The 21,808-nt window shown below is 39.5% G+C and overlaps 1 protein-coding gene across 1 annotated transcript in view; it reads left to right on the top strand.

The window, feature by feature from the left end:
* Positions 1-20,822, top strand: part of b4galt5 (UDP-Gal:betaGlcNAc beta 1,4- galactosyltransferase, polypeptide 5) — a 31,127-nt gene extending 10,305 nt beyond the window's left edge. Inside the window, exons 2-9 of the mRNA XM_063464114.1 lie at positions 10,380-10,499; positions 11,074-11,187; positions 11,630-11,757; positions 13,863-13,979; positions 14,137-14,324; positions 14,415-14,537; positions 14,989-15,090; positions 16,338-20,822. Of these exons, the coding sequence (XP_063320184.1) occupies positions 10,380-10,499; positions 11,074-11,187; positions 11,630-11,757; positions 13,863-13,979; positions 14,137-14,324; positions 14,415-14,537; positions 14,989-15,090; positions 16,338-16,485 (1,040 nt within the window). The 3' untranslated portion in view covers positions 16,486-20,822. The remainder of the gene's footprint in view (positions 1-10,379; positions 10,500-11,073; positions 11,188-11,629; positions 11,758-13,862; positions 13,980-14,136; positions 14,325-14,414; positions 14,538-14,988; positions 15,091-16,337) is intronic.
* Positions 20,823-21,808: the final 986 nt, after the last annotated feature.

The following is a 21,808-nucleotide window of genomic DNA, read 5'->3' as shown; positions in this document are numbered from 1 at the left end:
ATCTGTTTAATCTGCTGTCAGTGCAAAGTGAGTCAGTACAGCTCCACCTGTTTGTCTGTTTATCCAGCACCACTTCCTTTTTCCCCATTCATTTGGCTCAGACACGGGAACAGTAGGGGAAATACAAAAAATTTCGTTTTTTTTATCTTTGCAGGGTTCCATCTGAACAATGAAATGTTCTCATGAAGTTAAGTAGAAATGCATGGCTGAGTAAAGAGAATGGTTTTTTTCCATATGCATCATTTGCATTAAAACAGAAGTACTATTATTCTCATGAAATATTAAAGGTATCAAATGCAGCTCCAAAGCCTTAGCAGTTTTTTTAATGTTATCTAATTAATGCATACATACACATGCATGCAGTATAAAATAGCACAGACATACATTATTTATTCCATATTATTAACTTGGAATATCATCTCATATGTTTTCCAAAATCATTACACAGTTTATGTTGCAGCTAAGCAAATAGAGTTTTGAATTTAGCATTGATGTGATTAACCATAATATTGAAGAGTGTCTCAGATGTGGGCATTGAAACCTCGGTGCTGTGCACAGTTCATGTATTTTGAAGGATTTCGAATGGTAGCTCTAGCGTGCCTTGTAGATAGTTGAATGTGTATATCACAAGGAAAGGTTGCGTTATTCTGCATCTTGTTCCACTATATGTCACTACTACTATTTTGCAGCGTGCAACATTTGCTTGCTGCTCTGGCCCATTGCTCAGTCAACAGGAGTAACCTCCAGCTGTGAAGAGACTTCAGCTTTGTGGTGGGGGAGATTGGTAGGAAAATATCAAGCAGCAGGAAATGTGCAGTACAGTGTATGTTTGGGGGTTGGGGTCCATGTGTACCTGTCTGTGCATGTCCTTTGTTTGCCCATTATTCAGAGCCACTGCAATAACACAGGAATGCATTGGACAACCGCCAAATATAAAAGCAGGAGGAAAGGGGTGAGATGAAGCTGTGGGTGTACTTGAGGAATGAAGCAATGCCCTGTCTTAGCAACACTGCGACTGTCTTGCATATTGTGACTTGACAAGAGTTGAAGAGCAGTTTTTTCGTCATACAGATCGGAAGGTCAGTTGGTTCTACCAAGGTTAGATGTGCAAAATAAGTAAACTCTACAATTTCAGATTTTGTGAAATGAAGAGGCAAGAAAGGAAGTTGCAGGTCGGGTTAGCGGGTGAAATACAAGAGAAAAACAGAAACATCTGGCAAAAGACCAAAAGCTACGTGAGAAGAACCCAGTCATGTTGAGCTGGTTTAATGATCTGCATAGTTGTATTTGGCAGGAACTGCTTTGTTGTTCATAAAACCGGCACTTGAGATATTCTTGGCATACTACAGTAGAAAAAAAGTGCAGGAGAAAGGAGGAGAAGGGCGCTCTCCAACTGGGGGCAGACTTGCTTCAGAGGGCTAACAGCAACTGGAAAGCCATAAAACATGCTCTAAAATTATAAAACTTAGATTTTTATTGCTCCTAATCTGTGTCCTGGCACTTAAACTTCAGTCTGAATGCTGAATATTCCATTTTGTTATGCTGGGAATTACATAAAGAACTTCTGTAAACTGTGGCCTACAGTATATATTTGTTATTTTTAATGAAGTTGTGCTTTTAATAGTTGTGCATCCTTATTATTATTATTTTTTATTTAGGCATCGAGCAGTTCTGAAACACTATAAAACTATAAAAGGCTCTCTTAAACGTCATAAAAATCCACCTATAGTTGGGCACAGGCTTCCCTGTAGCTAGCAATGAAGTCACCAATTTACTTTAGAGCTAAAAATAAAACTGCCTATCAGGAGAACCAGAACATTTCCCGGTGGCTCTAGGGTTTTCTGCACGAACAGTCAGCTTGTCCAGCAATAATAAAACAGCTTTCAGAATCCCGGCATCAGGCAGACTTTCTCACTTTTGTTGCAGTTGTGGGCCCGTTAGATAAACAAGGAGCTGAATTTGTTGTAAAGCTTTATAAACCAGAGGAGGGCTGCAGATTCGAGGTGATTATTCTCAAGATGTTTATCACTACAAGCAGTGCAGTTCATGTGGGTACACTTAACACTTTAATACTTAAAAAAAGTATGTTTATTAAACCGTGCAACAAGCAATGGTTTGTTTATTTGTTGTTTTTTAATGGAGGCTGTTAAGTACTATCATCAACGGCAGCAGATGACTCTGGTATAACATTAGTTAAAATACATATGAGCTCTTTATTTCCTTTTTGTAACTGATCTAAAGAGGAACCATAGGTTTTCCTTCACTTCTCACTTCTCAGTAATTTCGTTGTTCTTCATGTCATGTTGCCACCCTGTGATCACACACCCAGTTGTAACGGCCATTTCTTTCATTCTGATCTGTGCACTACAACTCTTTTCGGACAAAATCTTGAACCATTTATAAACAAACATTTCCCATAGTCATGATTGAGTGAACAAACTGGGAAATAACCTTGCGTTTCATCCTGCCTGCTCTTATCACTTACAAAAATGTCCCATTAGGGTGAGAATGTGAGCGCGCACTAGTAAGGGAGAATCTCTGTCCATCTTGAGCTAACACCCATATGTATCAACAATCTGTCTATCTCCCTCTTTTCCTCTCTCACAGTCCTTCCTTTAGATCTGTTTTCCAGTATTTGCCAGCAGAAGAGTGAAAGCAAGGGGTCCTGGCACCACTGTGTCGTTTATGTAATTCTCACTCCCACTTCTGGTCCCCCATGCTTCTCTGCCATGTAGTGGCTCAGCAGACATAACGAGTCAGGGGAGGGTCAGATATGCAGACAAAAAGGCTGATATGAGCATGTTCACATTCACAGACACACACACACACATCCATACATTTGGGAGAGCAGAACAGATGGAGGGACAGAATGGCTAGTGCAAAACCAATAATGAACTCAAACTGCACCTCATGTTGTCCCTGCTGGCATGTGTTAGTGTATACTGTGTCTGAGCATGATTACATTATGTGGCTTTTTTTTTTTTTTTACTTTTTTTTTTTAAAATAGACAGCGATGATTTTTCCATTACAGTTACACTTTATGTACAGTCAATTCCTACATCTATAAAATATTCTATTCTACATTTCATACATATAATATAGTATGCCTGTTTCCTGCAGTGTGTTTCTTCTTCCAGCCACAAAGTTTCAGGCATTTATGTCCCCTCCATCTTTGCAAATTGCTGGTTAGTTTCTTTAGCACAAACAGATCTGACGCTAAACAGATATGAGATGTTTTGCAAACTTTGGAATACACAGGCATTTCCAAAGAGTGGTTCTAAAGCCCCAATAACGTTCACGTATCATGTCTTAATCCAAAAATGCTACATCCAAAATGTCCAAGTTAAAACAAAAAACACTGTTAAACCTTAAATCCATTTTCAGAATTATAGTGATCGTATAAATATAGTTGGTGACTAACGAGGGAAGTTCAAAGCAACCTTAGAACCTAGCGGTCAAGAATGAGGCAGTCTCTGTAAGAAGGTTTGAGTTTCAAGCAATATTCCTCTCTTAAAACATTCACATTTAAAGCTCTTTAAATTCGAAAGTGAATAGGAAGGGAGTTCCTTTTTAAAACTGGTGTTTTCCCCATTTTTACTCTGCTTCCTGTGCTCACAGTCATTGAGCACATGAATCATTGATCAGTATTCACCTCCAATTTTAGATCAATAAAAAAACAAAATATAATGTTAAAAATTTTGCTAGAGGGTATAAATCCACTCTTACGTCTAATCTCTGTAGGCATTCCCATTTGTTCTTATCTGAAAAAACTGAATATAGGATTTATGTTTCTCGTATGCTCATATCTGCCTTTGCAACACAACCCCTGGCATCTGCAATACTCAAAAGCAAGTTAACAGAGCTTTTCACAGACCGTACCACCTCATCTATATGAAACACTCGCAATATTTTTTGTTCTCTAAAAGAAATATTTGAAATGTGCTCTCTCACTCAAATCCTCACCACGCAGAAATATGATATTTGGTTTCTATCATCTTGTAGTGACGCAGTAAGTCCAGACCACAAGTTTTCATGCAGACGCCCACACAGCCAGACTTCTCTTGCTGTTACTCCTGCAGGCTCATGGCAATCTTTGACAGTGGAATGAAGAACTTAACCTTTGATTATGTAACTATTCTAATATCTGATATCCCAGAAGTATGAAAAATAAAAAATAAAATGGCAAAATGTAAGCAAGCATGTTATGGGAAGAGCCAGGAAAAGGGCCATGATCATTAACAGGAGCTCACATTGTGTTAAGTAAAATAAGGAAGTTCTTAACTTCCTCGAGGTCAATTCAGATTTAGACTTTTTTTTTCTCTTATTTCTTTTTCCTTTGTCGACATGCAGTATGAGGATTTCAGAGCGCGCTGCTTTCACTTCTGATGCAAGTCACACATAGTATGAAACTGATATTTTCACTGACAGTAACGGTGGCATAACAAAAGAATAGTTTACTTTTCCAGACGTCCTTCCATAGCAGGCATTTACCACCAGCAGAGATATTGTGGAGGGGGAGGCAACATTTCAGAGATACTGTGAATAACAATGATTGATTGAATTCAGTTGTTACAAGAGGATGTTAGAAGCTTTTAGAAGGCAAGGGGGTGGTTCCCATGTCCCTAGGAAGTGGGCACACAGCCATGAACATAAGTACTGACGTCATTTAATTTACGGTAAAAGAGTACTGATCTTGTCAAAAAAAAAAGGCGTGGGGTGCACTAAGAATGTAGACTTTAAGGCACTTTTCTTTTTTTTCTTCTTTTTCTAACTCCCATGGACTTTTGCTTTCTAAATCAAATAGCTCTGTTGGGAGCAGGTCTGCATTCCTGTGCACGTGACGAGCATTCTGGTCAGTGCACGCATGATGGTTTTCCTGTAATTTTATTTTTATACACAGCGCTATTTGGAGTTAGTCTAGATGTAATGTGAAACAGACTGTGTGTGTGTGTGTGTGTGTGTGTGTGTGTGTGTGTGTGTGTGTGTGTGTGTGTGTGTGTGTGTGTGTGTGTGTGTGTCTGTGCGCGCGTGCTCATCAGTGTGTCATGCGCGTGTGTGTGTGCAGGGGAGCTGTAAGTCTAGTGGAAGCTTCCTGATCTAGTTATGACGAAGTGCAACGTAGCCGTAACTAGCACAGCTGGCATTCCCTTTGTTCTTGTTGGTATGTTTCAGATTCTCTGAGCAAAATCACATTTTCATTTGCGCAGTTGGTCAGATAAAAAACGAAAAAGATTGACCAGTATTACTCTCTCTAACTTGCTTCTAATCCCTTTTTCCTGCCCTGGTGTCATGCATTAAGGAGACTGTCCAGACCCTGACAGCCGGATAGACTCTTGAGTGCAATAACAAGTCATAAATGAGTGAATGCGAGAGCCTGGTTTGCTAACTGGGAATATGACAAACCCAAGAAACAGACAGACACTGAACAAACAGAAAGATCTATCATATCCTTCCTGCCTCTATTACTACTAATAAAAACACTTAGCCAAAGTAACCAAAGTAAAGCACAGCAAAGACCCTTGGAAAATAATTGCACACTGCTGCTTGCATAACCTGAAGTTAACCATGATAACATGAATGTCATTGTAAGCACAACTGTTATAGAGACAGTACTTAATCAGTAAGTCAAACATTTATAAGTACCAGAGCTGTCCAGGCATGTTTTGGAGCACTTCACTGAGGCGTGGCTCAGCTGGTAAACTTTTGGTACAGCACTAAAAAAAACAAAGTTTGCCGTTGCTTTGCAACCTTTGTGCAACTCTGAAATGCCCCATCAACAACTCATTAGTTACAAAAGCACATTCAGTGTGTGTGTTTGTGTGTACATGTTTAGGCATCTTTGTAATGACAGAAATTTGGCATGCCACTATAGTTGTGGGGACGAGCAGTGACTTATGGGGACAAAATGCCCATCCACACGGGTTTGAAGACATTTTTGAGACTCAAAATGTGGTTTTAGTGTCAGTTTGTCTGTATTATTAATGATAAAACAATAAAAGCAATACTGTGTGCAGGAAGCACCTGTCTTGATGTTTGATGTTCACACAGGCTTATTTGAAAAACTAATTGGAATTACAGATGGGGCTGATAAGGAGTTTGTTTCGTGAGATAATTATGCCTATTGTTTGGTGTTTGAATTTCTGTTTTGGGTTTTTTTGTTTCATGGGGGTTTTTTTTGGGGGGGCGGGTGTCACACCTATCAATGGGTAAAGGGAGGGGGGAGGATGTAGAATGTTCTCTGTGGTAACAAGGCATTGTTCATTTCACATGCATTTGTATGCGTTCACTGACTGAGGCATGGCTGTGGGTGGTGAGTCTCAATCCACTGTAGCTTGTGTATTTCTCACCATCATTTGCAAACAGTCCAACAAGGTAATAACAAGTGTGTCCCTTCAGATAAGATCCGGTTTGTGTTTAAAAAGGTCAAGTTACACATCACCATGCGCAAATCCCAAACCTTTATCAGCTGATCAATGCACTCAAGTTACAATAGTTGTTCCAGTTCATTGTGAGGGATTTTGTGTTTTTGCTTAGAGTATTCGCCCATTTTCCTTACCATGAGGTGTTCAAATGAAACTGTGTAGAAAACACTCTAACAATACAAACACTCTCCTAATCCACTTTTAAAGTCAATTAATATGTGTGAATAATATGATGAATTTGTGAACATAGTGTTTTCTTGGCGTGGCTCTGTAGGTGTCAATGATATACAGCGGCATTAAAATGAACATTTTAAAAGTGACTATGGTGCATGAATGCAGAAAGCATTTCTGGTCTGAGGTAAAAAAAAAATGCCTTTCAGCTCTTATCGCCTAGCTAGCAGAACAGGACCAATCACCTCCCACTGCTGAGCTGTATCAGTGTGCAGTTAATTGCCTTTTTAAAGAAAAAACAAAGGGGTATGTGCGTGTGCTTACTTTTTTTTTTAGTTCTTTCCATTTTCTTTTTCGATTAACCTCTCTTGCACTACAATATGGTGCAGGGTCGGTGCCTGGAATTGTCCCCATAAGCCTGCAATCCATCATTCAGCTCATTTGCTTTAAAATGAAAGCAACAAACGGACTTGACAGAAAGTGATACAAACCACATTACACAGAGACGGCAGCACAACTAGATGAAGAGGGAGATAGAGGAAATGACAGATAAGTGGGAAGAGGGAGTGATATGGAGAAAGAGACAAGGATAGGTGGGCTGTGCTTGGCGTGACGGCTGGATGTTCTCTGAGAGCTATAGAAGACAAGGTCATTCAAGGTTGCCTGTCGTGCTTGATGGGTTACAGTGAGTGATGCTGATGGGATGAAGAGCTGGAAGGGTTTGGCTGGGGTGGGGGTCCTACATGTCTCCATGTCTCATTTATATAGTTGTATATGCCGACACTGACAAAGCTCTGTGGTGATACATGCCTCTTCTGTCCTGATATGTCCAATGTTAATGGCCTTGTGTTGTAACCTGCTATGTTAGTTTCCTCTAAAGCCAAGGTCTCTCATGGCTATTGCATTTGTCACAGTTTATAACCTTGCCTACCTCACCGTAAACCATTAATCCAGCCTCTAGAGTGCATGTTAGATGTGAGAGAAATTGTAAGCCCACTGCTCTGTATAGCACAGACCAGTGGGCACAGCAGATGACAGTGTTGACATTTTTTTTTTATGTTGCTACATGGCTGTTTTTTAGTTTGTAATTTCAGTCAACCTGACCCTCTTTTTTTATTTATATATATATATATATATATATATATATATATATATATATATATATTTTACACCAAAGAAAAGACTTCTTAGCTTTGCTTTAATCTTTGTATGCTGCTGTTTGGTACAGTATGATAGGGTAGTTAATATATAATACACTCACGGTAAAATGAAAGTACACCCTTTTTCAATTCGCCTCTTTCAGGTTCTTAAATATCAGGGTATAATGATAATCTGGTACTCAACAGGTCTTTAAATGGTACATCTTTACTGCTTCCATAGAAATTAGGAGGGTAAGTACTAGCCCATTGCCAGTCTTCCCAGGAGTGTACAGATACCCAGCAAATTCATCCAAAGAGCTGGCCGTGCAATGTTCAGAGAAAATGCAAAAAAAACAACAACCCAGGAACAATATCTCAGATTCTAAAGGCATCAGTTGGCATGTAAATGCTAGTTAAAGTTCACGAAGAGTACATTCATATTTCTTTAGTCTTGTTCTGACTTGGACAGGTTGCAGGGGAAAGATATTCTTTCTAAGTTCAAAGAATAATATGGCAGTATGGCTTAGGTTTACAAAGGACGTTTTTCCAGAAAGAAGTCTTGTGACTTGTGGAAAAACATCCTTTGGACACATGAGACCAAAGTGAAGATGTTTGGCTTTAATGCACAGCAACACATTTAGTGAAAACTAAACACAGCATGTCAACACTAACACCTCATGTTAAATGTCAAGCATGGTGGAGGAGGGGTGATGGTTTGGGCTTGTTTTGCAGCCACAGGCCTAAATTCTACAGTCACTGAGTCAACCGCAAACCTTTTTTATATATTGAAGTATGAGGCAAATGTGAAGCATCTGTACGATAGCTAAAGCTTGGCCAAAGCAGGACAATGATCCCAAGAATGGACTGTCCATAAACCTCAGTGAACAGAAGTAACGGTGTAAAGAAGAGTGGACCAAAGTGCTTTCACCATGATCTGAGAGTCTTCTCATTTGACATTGTTTAGCTCATTTAAAATCTGCTATGATATACACCTGCTTATTATGTTGTGGCAGGGTATTTTTTGGCTTTTTTCTTTCTTTTTTTTTTTACTGTATATTCATATGCTTGGCAGGCATGAGAAAAAGACTTGTCAAAATATGTTGGTGGCTTGCACTGGGTCACACTCCAGACGCCTCTTAGCCTTTTTCCATCCATATGGTGCCTCAGAAGGGCATCAGTTAATGCGTGTGTGTGCGTGCGTGTTTGTGCGCACATTTGAACATGCGTGCGTGTCGCTCTTCCTCTACATGTGCTACAGTGCAAGTGAAGAGAATCTGTTGACTGTTCCATTGTCGTCTTGTGCGGTTTCAGCTGCACTGTACTATTTGAGTGCTGCAGAAGTAAAATGAGAACATTGATTTCAGCTAACGCTCAGCCACTAGTCTCTGATCCTGCAAGCCTGGCATAAATACCATGTATTTATAAGATGAGATAAATGTGATGGAAACTGTAACGCAATTACCATGACGTATCACATCCAGGGGATTTCTAGCTCAGCAGTATACATGCCATCCACACAGATACAATGTCCGCAATAATGTAGATCATCTTGACATTGCCAGTGTTGGACACAGAGCTACAAAGGCAGAGAAGTTATTCTATGAGCTGTGTTTTTGCCTATTTTGTTTGACTTCTGAAACTTGATTCTGTGTTTTAAATGTTTTTTGAATGTTTTTAAAGCTTCTTACTATGCACATAGTATGCCATACTTCTTTACTGTACACCAAAGAGTGCATGCATCACTAAGTGTATTCAGCTATTCAGGTTCACAGTTAGACCACATAACCCCCTTTTGTTCCACTACATTGCTTGGCAGGTTAACCACTGTTGTGGTGTTTATTTAGGTCAGTTCCATGCTGACTGGAACGCTCACTAAGCCTCTCTGGTGTAGTTCCCAATTATAGTTAGGAATAAATCGACTGAACTGTTATAGCAAACAGATCTACTACATAATATTGTGTCAGCTTGATGAGATGTCTCTGGTACAATAGAAATCTCACTACAATCCCAGACTGGCACATTCTCATTCACCTAGAATCTCTTGCTACTTCCTGTTTCCTGTATGTGACTACTCTATGCTGTGTAGTTTCACCCACATCCTATATGCGCCCGTCACATTTTCTCACGAAAAAGAGTGCTTCAAAACGATACAGTGGTTTCCAGACCTTTATGACTGGAAATAGCTTAGTATAATATAGTAAAATATTGCGGAAGGAAGTTAATCAATCATTAAAAATCAATTTTCATTTCTTCCTCCTTCTTAAAAAAGTTTAAGTTTAACCTCTTCTCCCACTGCTTCTCTTCAATATAGATTAACATGCCATCGGTCGGCCTCTTGATATTTAGTTGGGAAATTCCCTCCTTACTAAGCACACCCATGCTGTTTGCAGTGCAACCTAGTGCAACCTCATTTCTTAAACATGAATATTGTTTGAAATAATTCTCAGAAAGAAGAAGTGAAAGGATAAGGGATCTGAGAATGAATATATGCATTCTCAGACATTTCAAACATTTTTAAAAGTGGTTTGGCGTTAACATAATATGATTCATGTCTGTGCTTGGGTTTCTCAAATGCATGCCTCGCGTCTGTGTTTAATAATAAAGTGTATTAATTCTTTTTTTCCCCTGTTTTTTCTTCTGTCCATAGTGAATGAGTATGTGTTCATGGTCCAGGCCAGAGGGATCCAGATCAGAGAGAACGTGAAGAACATTGGAGCTCAGGTTCTAGAGCAAGTAGTGAGGGGGGCTTACAGCATAAATGGCACAGGTAAAAACATGTCCTAGAAATGTTTAGCACAAATGCTGTCTTTCATATCCTTACAAGAGAATGAGTGCAGTGTCAAACAATGTTTAAATGAGGAAGTAAAAGAAAAAGCGCTATGGTGTTTTCACAGTTAAGTCTGTTGCTTTCCAGTAAGTGACTCATGCTTGCCTTTACTACAAAAGATATTTTGAATGACAGTGAAAAGCTGTTGGTAAAATACCGGGTGTATCAAAAAGAATCAATCAATTTCAAAGTCCTTTAGTTCTGCAGCTGTTTGCTGGTAATGATCGAAACACGTGCTGTTGGAAAAAGGGGAATTGTAAGTTTCACGTGATTGCCTGTTGGTGGCATTACAGCAGTGGCTCCAGACATGCTCGCCAAAGTATGGGACAAGTTTGACTATAATACAGACATGTATTCATATTGTATTCAACCATGTATGTTAAAAATTACTGTTAGCTTCTGTGTACATTACTTTAGAAAATGTCCGCCTCCTGAAATCAGATGATTTTCTTTTTTTTATACACACTGCACATTAAAGCATGAAGCCGGTCATGTTTTTTTTTTTCACTTTCAGATTATTCTTATGACTTCAACTTCAGCGAAAGCGATGCTCTTCCCACTACATACCTCCCCGAGGGTTTCACCTACCTCCCCTCACAAGTTTGCCCTGAGAGGCTGCCCTCCATGAGTAAGTGCACTGTTAAAGTTATGATTTTAAATTTCATTTGAATTCTTTCCTTAGAACCAAACTCCTTACTCTGTAATAACAAGTAGGTAACAAATGAAAAAAAAAGGCTCTCAGTGGAAATGTTCCTTATGCCTCTGTACTTATTTGTTGTAGTATTGAGCTGTGAAACTGTTCCAAGAATATGTTTTATATTAGCTTTGATTGATGACGCATGAAATACAGTATTGTGTTATAGCACAAGCGGACAATTTATGTCCCAGATTTCTCAAATGTTGCAGGCTTTGACATTTTCTTAGTCACATTGCTATGATCTTTTTCCTCTCGCTACTATTCTTCTTTACTCGCACACCGTGTCTCTTATTTTCTCCCCCACGCTCTTGACCTTTCTTGCTTCATGACTGTAGCTTGACTCCCTCTCACTCTCTCTTTCCCCCACGCACAGAGGGCAGGTTGGAAGTGAATATGAGTGAGATATCTCTTGAAGAAGTGGAAAGATCCTTGCTGGAGGGAAAGCCCAACATTGCCCCTGGAGGCTACTGGAAGCCCACAGACTGTTTACCTCGCTGGAAGGTAAGTGCCCACTGAAAAAAACAATCTTGTGTGCAATGTGGCCGGTGGAGCAAGAAATAGAGTGGCTTCATAGAGTGGTTTGTATATTGTTAAAGTATGGCTCAGCAAAAGCACATCAAACAGAACTTTTTGAGGAATGTTGCTTAACCCTCCTGTGACATTGCAAAGAGACATTCAAACCCTGCAGGCTATAGCATGCATGTCCTCTGCACACTTGGGTTTCTATTGAATTGTCACCTTTTTGTAGATAGTCGAATGGTTGTGCAACTGTTTCCGGATGACTTATTCCATTTTGTATATAAAAGATGCCTCTCACACAGTGCAGCAGCATTAGGTTTGTAGCGCTGGATGTGCTAAAACCCGCCTTTGCCCCACAAACACCGATATATGTGCATGCTTAGTTGATACTTTTTTTAACACGTTGCTAAAAGTAATGTAGGTAATAGTAATGCAAGAGTTTCTACTCTGAGTGTTCAGTGTTTTAGTACAGAGTTTGCATAGCAATGTCAAATGAACAGCAAAACCTTAAAACTGCAATGAAGACAAAAATATTGTTTCCACAAAAGTTCTTGTTTTTTTCTGCGTTTCTGTGGCATTAGACAGCAGCAGAAACTCTCCATGAGAACACAAGAAAGGTGTGTTTATTTATACACGGAGCATAGCTTAGCAGGAGTTACTTCATAAATTGCTTATGATAAATTATCAGACACTGAGACAGGATCGATCTGAAATCTCACAGCAAATAAGTATTATGTATAATAAATAAGCAATAGCAGTTTAATAATGGTCTGATCTGTTGACGTCTATGCATGTGTTTAGCACACATAATATCGGTCAAGTACCGTGACTGATTCCGGCATGTCTGATTGAAGCTGTGAAGGACATAAAAGCTTAGCCATAAATACTATCACCATAACAGTAGTAAAGCCAGCAATATAACATATTCTCTACCTCAACAGGGCTTTAATGTCACCATGGAAAGGAAATGATGAGAGGAATTATCAGAATTTCTCCTGTGTGTACCTTTCCTTTTATGCCCTTTCTTTTATTCTGTTGCTCCCTGTGCAAATAAGATTGATGGAGCTCTTCTATTTGACATTCAAATTCCAGAAAAAGTACACATAAACACAAAGTACAGGAAGTAACATAAATTCCAGCCTGTGTTTGTGCTTTGCAGTATTGTTTCAGTCTTTAATCTTTAGCCTAACAGTACTTTTTTTTTCTGCCCAGTAGAGTGATCTTGCCTTCCATCTGTCTGTATCTCTCTCACATTCCTTTGCCCCAAAGGACCGTGTATGGTCTGACAGCATTTTTTCCCCTGTTTATCTCATTAGCCAGCAGTCTTTCTCGCTCTCTCTCTCTCTGTCTCTCTCTCTTTTTTTTTTTACACCTGTCTCTTTCTTCGCTTCTCCTAGCCAGTTATTTTCTGTGAATATTTCACTTTTTTTTATTGATCTTCAAAAGAAACTGGAAAACAAGAACTGCCATTATTACAAATCTATGGAGAAAAATAAACGCCACACAGTCATTCAGCTGCTCACTGTTTTTTTTTTTTGGTTTTTTTTTGGGGGGGGGGTTGGACTGATCCATGTCGCTTCTCATTGTGGAAATGAGACTCGGCAAATCCGCCAATCTTGTGATGAGTCGGGTGCTAATTGGAATATTTTAGTGGTTTCACACATCACACACTAAGATACTGATTAAGATGACCAGATCGGACATTGGGGGAAAGTAGTATAATGAACATATATTGTACATATATTTATTACTTTCAGATTTAGCCATTCTTATATTTTGCTTTTTTTACGTTATTGTATTTTTCCACAACTCTGTTGCTTGTGAAGCTCGCACACAAGAATTTCACTCTCATGTACTGTACCAGTGTACCTGCACATGTGACGTGACAATAAAAGTGATTTGATTTGATTTGATTTGATTTGATTTGAAACATGTTTCAGTATTAGTGTTGATTTGGACACCTAAAGGTGCTATCTACTCTAACTCACCCTCCTGCTGGGACATCACCTGAAAATTTTTGTACTGTATTTAGCTCTATATCTTTGCAATTTATTCAAGTCCCATGTTATTCTCCTTTGTGTACCTAGGTGGCAATCCTAGTTCCCTTCAGGAACCGACATGAACACTTGCCCATTCTCCTGAGACACCTGGTGCCAGTGCTGCAGAAACAGAGACTCCACTTTGCCTTTTATATCATAGAACAAGTAGGTTCACTTATTTTCACAATCAATCAATTGAATTCAGAGGTAAACAACTAAATGAATTGCATCTCAAGTCACTGTTTTATGGCAGTTATAACCCATTATCTTCCTTTTTTTTATGAAAAGGCAGCTATACCAAAGTATCATCTTTTTTCTTTAGGCGGGTACAGAGCCATTTAACCGAGCCATGCTGTTCAATGTGGGCTACAAGGAAGCTATGAAGGACCTGAACTGGGACTGTCTGGTCTTCCACGATGTAGACCATCTAATGGAGAATGACAGAAACTACTATGGCTGTACGGACATGCCCCGACACTTTGCGGTCAAACTGGACAAGTATTCCTACATGTGAGTCCTGATTATTGTCTTTGGGGAATTACAGAGTACATGTATTCGGACCCCAAAATGAATCTCAATATGTATAATTGTCCCTCAAAGGCTTCCGTATAATGAGTTCTTCGGCGGTGTCAGTGGCCTGATGGTTAAGCAGTTCAAAAAGATTAACGGATTTCCCAACGCGTTCTGGGGCTGGGGAGGAGAGGACGATGACCTGTGGAACAGGTGAGGGCAACTTGTACAGACAAACACACACTGGCCTTTCTGATAGAGCTGCAGCATGTGGTTAACAGTAGTGTTGACATTAGGCATCCTCAAGTGATGAGGTAGGCCATTTGGCACATAGAAGGCTTTTGTGTTATATTGTTTTTTCCCACTTCGGCCCAGAGCGTTTCCCCCACCTACACAACTCACAGGCAGCTGTACACACAGAGTAAATCACACTACCAAGTCTTACTGATTCTCTTGTATATTTGTTTCCATGAAATCCTTCCTTTTTGCCTTTACTATGAAATCTTTCTGATGTATTTGGAACATGTTATTGACTTTCTGAAATATTATAGCTCAGCTATCAGAGGCATTATTGTGATAATTATTATAGCAGGATCATAAACACAATGTCTTTTCATCCCAACTGTGTACAATATGGATTAAAATTTTAAAAATGTTTGTGTAGGGTGCAGTTTGCCAATTACACAGTAAGCAGACCACACGGAGACCTGGGACGCTACATGTCCATTCCACATCACCATCGTGGAGAAGTGCAGTTCCTGGGCAGGTTAGTGTCCTAGGTTTTCACAGCTTACTTACAAACAGTACATAATACACACTCCCAACCAAGGGAGGAAGCTGATAATTGCAATGAGGCTTAGACTCATGTGATGTAAGCCAGTCACATGAAAAGCCAAAGCAGTACCTTTGATAGAATTTCCACTCTTTTAAAGACTTTGCATGTGATATGCTCCTATGCTTCAGGGCTAAATTCCTGAGTAACTTAAAAATGGCCCAAAGAGTAAATGTTTCTTTCATATAGTTTTACATAGTACCACAGTACTAAGTGGAATTTATTTTTCACTTATCTAACTATAAAATAAGCCTTAAATTTAAGCTACTCATATACTCATATCATTTAGGGATCTACTAGAATACGTTTGCACACTTTATGTCAAACTATTTTATCCCCCATGTTTGAAATATTATGTTTTAGCTTCTTTCTCTTCTAAGCCCAGCCTGATGGTCACTTTGCCTGACTAAACTGAGGCAGCAGGGGTGTAGCCCTCTGCCTCAGTTTAGTCAGCTTTCACTTTTACTCTGACGCTTCTAACTTGAACTCTTTGTGAGCATTTTTTGTGAAAATGTCACTGAAACAGCACTATGCTCCTTTAATTTACATGAATAAGGATATTTGTCACACAGTGCAGCTGTTTGTTAAGGAATTTTTGCAGTCCAGAGCTGTACTTTGGCAGCTTGCCTGAATGTGAAGGGTGGTTACCATTAATGAAGTCGAGTAACTTTTATTCATATCACACTCTGATATGAATTGATCCAAAGCACTTTCCAGCTTTTTAGTCATCTAGTATGCAAAAGTTTTCTTCTGTTGAAAAATGTATGAAATCGATGGTACAACATAGCAGGAGACTAAAAGAGTGCAAGGGTGTATATATAGTCTGTGTTAGTCCTGCAGCAGACTGCCCCCATGCCAACTCTAAGATATTTTAGAGTTGTTTAAAAAAAACGCTGTGGTTAGAATCAGTGGCTGATTGAGAGGCAGTGGGCTCTTGCTTAGTTTTGTTGAGGCAACTGCTCATTCTTTGTCAAACTTGTGGCTTCGTACATTTAGTGATGTACATAAGTAGTAGGTTACAATCCTGGGCCACAAATAAGGTATTTTTGGCTGTTTAGACAAGAATCACTCCATTTGGCACAAACACTGGACTTTTTACATTTTGCCATCCTTTTCACATGTAATGAGAGAAAAGTGCTTCTTACTGTGTTCTATTTTCTCCTCTCATTTTGCACCTGCAGGTATAGTCTTCTCCGTCACTCAAAGGAGAGACAGAAGGTGGATGGTCTTAACAACCTAAACTACTCCCCCCTAGTGTCCAGAAGGCCTCTCTACACCAACATCACAGTCAGCTTGAGCAGAAAGCTTGCACCAATAGCTGACTACTGACGTAGGCAGAGCTGGACTGCAAAATCAAAGTCCTTTGGGACATCAGCCATATCTCACCAGTTGCAACACTGCTTAGGACTTTTTAGTTGACAGATTTATTGCTTTGTTTATTTTGGTTGTATGCAAAAAAAAAAAAGGAGAATCAAAAGCATATGTTTGATAAATCATATAAGAAAATAGGGATAAATGCTGCACTTGTTTGTGCCACAGTCCATCACTCCTCTCATCTGGGCTTATCTAGACTTCAGTCTCCACATGCCTTTTGCACCATTTTGGCCTTCAGCATTCATTCCTCAATTCATTTTCTTCTTCTGTCCATCACTAGCTCCACGTGGCACCTCTGTGCTCGATGATTTCGATAGGTTATGGTACACATACGTTTAAGTGCACGCACATATAAACGCACACACACACCACACATGCACGCAGAGTTTGGCTTAAATGTGCTGACATTGTCCTAAGGCTATGACTTTTTTTTTTTATTACTTTTTCTCTTCACTTCTTTCATAAATACAGTACGCCTGTGAAAACATTTGCATGCACACATAACACGACACATCAACTTTAAGCGAGTGGACTCTTGCAGCTGGTTCTGCATACAGTATGCCAAATCTACAAGAAAAGAGAGCAAGAGAAGACGACATAGGGAGTTAGAGGCTGTGGATATATATTGTATGTGAAATAGTTTTTCTTTCTGAGTTTAGAGAATATTGTTTCCTTAACCATCTCTTGTGTTTTGTCTTTCAAGCACACGATTTAAAGACTGATGTTTGCGTAACTGCATGGAATGTCCTGCCTGCCTGCAAGCGGCTGTATGTTGGAGTGCAATGTTCATCCTGTTAGCAATAAGCTGTAATATCAGACAGCAGAACTTTAGCCCTGACTTCCTCACTATACAGATGCAATAGCGCGGGTGCTAGCATACCCTCATTGGACTAGAGAGAAGAAGTGACTGCATATGCAAACTTCACACTCAACCCAACTTTGCCTAAGCAAACATGCCACCCTGTTCAGAAGTTGCGTATGCCTGTTTGCGTGTCTGTGTATAAGTGAGGGAGAGCTATGCAAATGGCCTGTATGTATCTTGTTGTCGGTTCAAAGTTATCGGGTCGACCTCCCGGGAGACTTTGCTTCTGAAGCTTTGACCGGCAGGTTGCAGACCTCACTTGGCATGCGGGTGTGAATTCGGGCCAGGGAGAGATAAACGCTTGCCGTTTTTTATTTTTAGGTTTCGCGTCTTCAATGTTTACTCACCTTCATTGTGACAAAAGAGAATTGGAATTAGAAAATACTTGATTGCTGTAACTGTCACTGGTGTTTACAGAAGCATTTGCTTTGTTATTTTGCAGATTGTGTAGTCTTTGTAATACTGTTAGCCAGCCCTGCTTCACTTTGGGCCCTGTGAAAATACAACTACCATTCGATGGCTGCCTTTACATTTTAAATGACACCTCTTTCTTTCTCAACATTTCGATTGGGGGGGAAAAAAAACACAGCTTGTCTCAATCCTTATCTGAAGTGTCAGGTTATAACCACTGATTAGCTTTGTTAACTTGTGGCCAGGCTTTGGCTTGTGAGATTTCTTGTGAAATTCATTTTTTTTGATGGAGGGAGTTGCTCTAAACAGAGGTTTATGTTCAGTGGCATGCAGCCTTTCACTGTGCATTAGACACAGACAACTCTCTGGCAGTACATAGAAGTGTAATGCTCCTCTCCGATTTGTGTGTTTGACAGTGTTGATTTCAGTAAAATCCCAATACTGTAAATGAAGTTCCTTTTTAATATATCGTACAGACTTTACTGTCCTCACTGTCTGTCCTCTAGTCATGCAGCTACTTCATTTCACACAAATCGCCTTGTACGCATTACTTAACATGTACCTTTTTGAGGAAAATATTGGTGGTTGACTTACTGTTGTTCCCACAATGAAATATGGAGCAAAGAGGCTGGACCTCATTTTATTTATTTTTTTGGATTATTTTCCTTAATTGTTCAGTTTTTTATTTTATTTTGCAGTTAATGTGACAGTTTAATAGGTGACACAAACTGATATAGATGCACTGAAATGTAGTCATAGGTAATTGTGCGGGACGGTGAGGTTCAGGTCTGTGTAAATGAGGCTATTCCATTTCATTCAGATTCAGATTCCCTCTTAAGAAAATGCATAGATAGATAGATAACTGCTTCTAATGAAATGGAATGGGACCTGTAGCCTGGTATTAAATTGTAATCTCCTGAGCAGACATATTGGAGGAGGCCATTTTGTGTGACAACCACAGGAAGAGCAAGACACAGAATCAGACAATGCTACTGGTCACAGTCTTTCACTGATCACCTCCATTATACTAATTGATGATCAATGGTGCTGACCTTCCAGAGGTCCCTTCCAGGGACTCTCTCTGCGTGCTTACTGGAACCAATCCCAACATCACAGAGGCTGCTATTGACAGGCAAAACATCCTTCAAACTTTATATTTTAATTCCAATTACAGGAGCAGATGTTGAGCATGTTTACATCCATACATTTGTAAGCCTGTTGCCTTTCCACCTTAAAGTTGATCCAAATTGCCGCAAGCAGAAGCACGTTTACTTCCTAGCCTATCACCCAGGAGGTGTCCAGTGGAAGTCACAGACAGTAGCAGCATTTTAGTTGAGTTTTCTTTTCCACGTGCGTTTGAGTGAAATGGCTAAACCTTTCCGAGGTCTACCTATCCTCCTAGGTTTCAAAGTTTCTGTTTTGTTTTGGTTTTTTCCTTTTGGTTTTGCAGCACTGATGACAAAATTATTTATAGTGACCTTGTTGTGAACAACTAGTAGGTTATTATTCTAGGTCTTGATACCTACATAATGCACTGTATATTATCTCTTTTTTTATGTTTCATTGCTTTAAATTAAAAGCTAGGTGGACTTATAGCAAAAGCCAAATGGTTTTAAATTGAGTGTTCAAGTAAAGAGATGGACCACACGGGACCTCTTAATACAAAGAGGCCCTCTGATTGAGACCTGGTTAGGGTCAGTATTAGGCTCTATACTCCACAATGAAGAATGAGCAGCTTCATAAGCCAACACCATCTTTGAGGAGACTAGTACACAGCTTTGTCTATTTTGTGACCTTGCAACAGGGACAAGTCAGTCAGTACTTCTGATTTTATCTAAAACAGGAAGTAGATTGATTTCACTTGGTGGTAAGAGCATGTTGGCTAGTCTTGTTCCAGTTCTATCTACATAAATAAAATAAACCTGGTGTCAGTCCAGACCCAGACCAAGACTGCTGCTCACTAAAGAGTCTTCATCGTTCCATTATCTCACCTCATCCATTCTGTGCCAGTTTAAATGAAGGGACCATTCTTTGGGCATCTGACAAAACTGGCAGCCTTAAAGCTTCTTAATTTATTGCAGTGTTTTTTCGGTTTGTTCTTGTTTTTGTTGTTTCGTTTTTTTCCATTCAAGTTTTTATTTTATTTTTTTATAAGCAAAAATATTTAAATTGAAAAAAAGTGCATATCAAGATAATTATCATTGTAAATATTGTTGTGTGTAGTGTTTTAGAAATTCTATAAGGTCTTAATTCACTACAGATGCTAAAGAACAAGGCTTCGGGAGGGTTTGGCTTGTGAGTTTATCCGGTGCCATTTAAGTGCTAGTAAAGCTTACACAGTGACATCAATGTTTTTACATCACTGCTTCCCAGCACAGACTTTTTGTTTCTGATGGAAAAAATAACCTCATTTCATAAATTTTCAATTCTTCTCACGATCTCAGAGGTGTTCTGTATCCCGCAGACCTCCCTGTATTTTAACGCGCTGTCGCAATGCAAGGCACACGTCGTGGCAGACGGAGACATAAATCCTGTGATGAATTTAACTGTCCTTGTATCTGCACGTGATGTTTCTTCTTAATAGTGACAGCAGCTGAGATAAGGCGCAGGTCACAGGAGAGCGCTGCGGGATAGCAGTGTTTCAGCCAAAAAAACAACACCTTATCCTTACAATGCAATGAAACACAGGCACCCAAACCAGCGACCACAATCCACTCCAAAATCCACACAAATTATTTTTTTGTATGAAAGCTAACTATTTAAAAAAAAAAAAAAAGAAAGAGAAACAAAATACAGCTAAATTTAAAATTTATCTCCTCTGATTGTAAGGAGAGACGATCTCCTTGAACTGAAGCCATTTGAAGCCACTTGTCAAAACTTGATGTCAGCCTTATGTGGATCCGTTTGTGTATTGGCATATTATCTTTTGATTATTGAAATTTGTATGATGGAGATTTTTCTTTTATACCATCATTGTTATTGTCAGAGTACACCAATAAAAGTAAAACTTGTAAAGATAGCTTTCTGCCTGCCTGTGTGTTTGTTTCTCTGTCTGCGTTGAGATGAATCTCCATTCTGTGAGCTGACTGGAACGGCTGCCTCTTCCAAGTGTGGTCAGTGACTCTTAAATATTATAAATCACAACAAGGATACACTTCACACACGACGACTACTTCACAGTGTAAACACGTGCGCGCAGACATGCTTGCTCTTAAGAGACCTTCAGTTTATATTTCATCACTTTGAACAAGATGCAGAACACAAACTGGCCAAGTCGGTCAAGAGCAGTCAATACTGAGGCTCAGCTGGAAGTAGCATGCAGTAGCTTGAAATGACTTCTGCTAGGCTCCTTAATTAATTTTACTAAAAACATAAATGCATGCACGAGTGCAAAAGGGCTCTACGTTGACAGCAGGGGATATAAACGGCATCCTGTTCCTTCTAAAACTCCTTCCGTAACAGAGGTTTTTTGTCTGTATTTTTGGCCTGTGGATCTTGTGATTCACAGTTAACAAAGTTCCAGTATGCTGGGGCCAGATTCCTTTTTTCTTTAAGTGCAGTCCTGTTTTTCCCCACTGATGTCACTCTGAATGCTCTGCTGTCAGTTAATACTGTACAGACCAGATCCTCAGACAAAAATGATCCTTATTCAGACCCTCTGACCTATCACCCAGCGGGGGAAAAAAACCAAAAATAAAATGAGTAAAACCCCAGTGAGGTCATTTAAGACTCATTTAATCAAAGCAGCTCCAGCCCTATGGCGTTTAGCACATTTAGCTGAGTATCTCCAGCGGTTAACAGAAGTGACATCTGATAATTGAATTATCTTATCAGAAAAGGAAATGCAAAACGACAGGGAGGGAACTCAAAGTGAATTCCATGGACTGTGTGCACCACTTCTCACACTGGATCCCATAAACTACACATGCACAAGGAGAGGGATGTGCTTTATTATATGATGTGCTTGGAAGTATGCAAAAAATATACTTGCTTCTCTCCTGCTGT

This window comes from Pelmatolapia mariae, linkage group LG20, assembly GCF_036321145.2.
Source record: "Pelmatolapia mariae isolate MD_Pm_ZW linkage group LG20, Pm_UMD_F_2, whole genome shotgun sequence".
Taxonomy (NCBI): domain Eukaryota; kingdom Metazoa; phylum Chordata; class Actinopteri; order Cichliformes; family Cichlidae; genus Pelmatolapia; species Pelmatolapia mariae.
The sequence above is the reverse complement of the archived record's forward strand: the minus strand, read 5'-3'. Positions and strand labels throughout refer to the sequence as shown.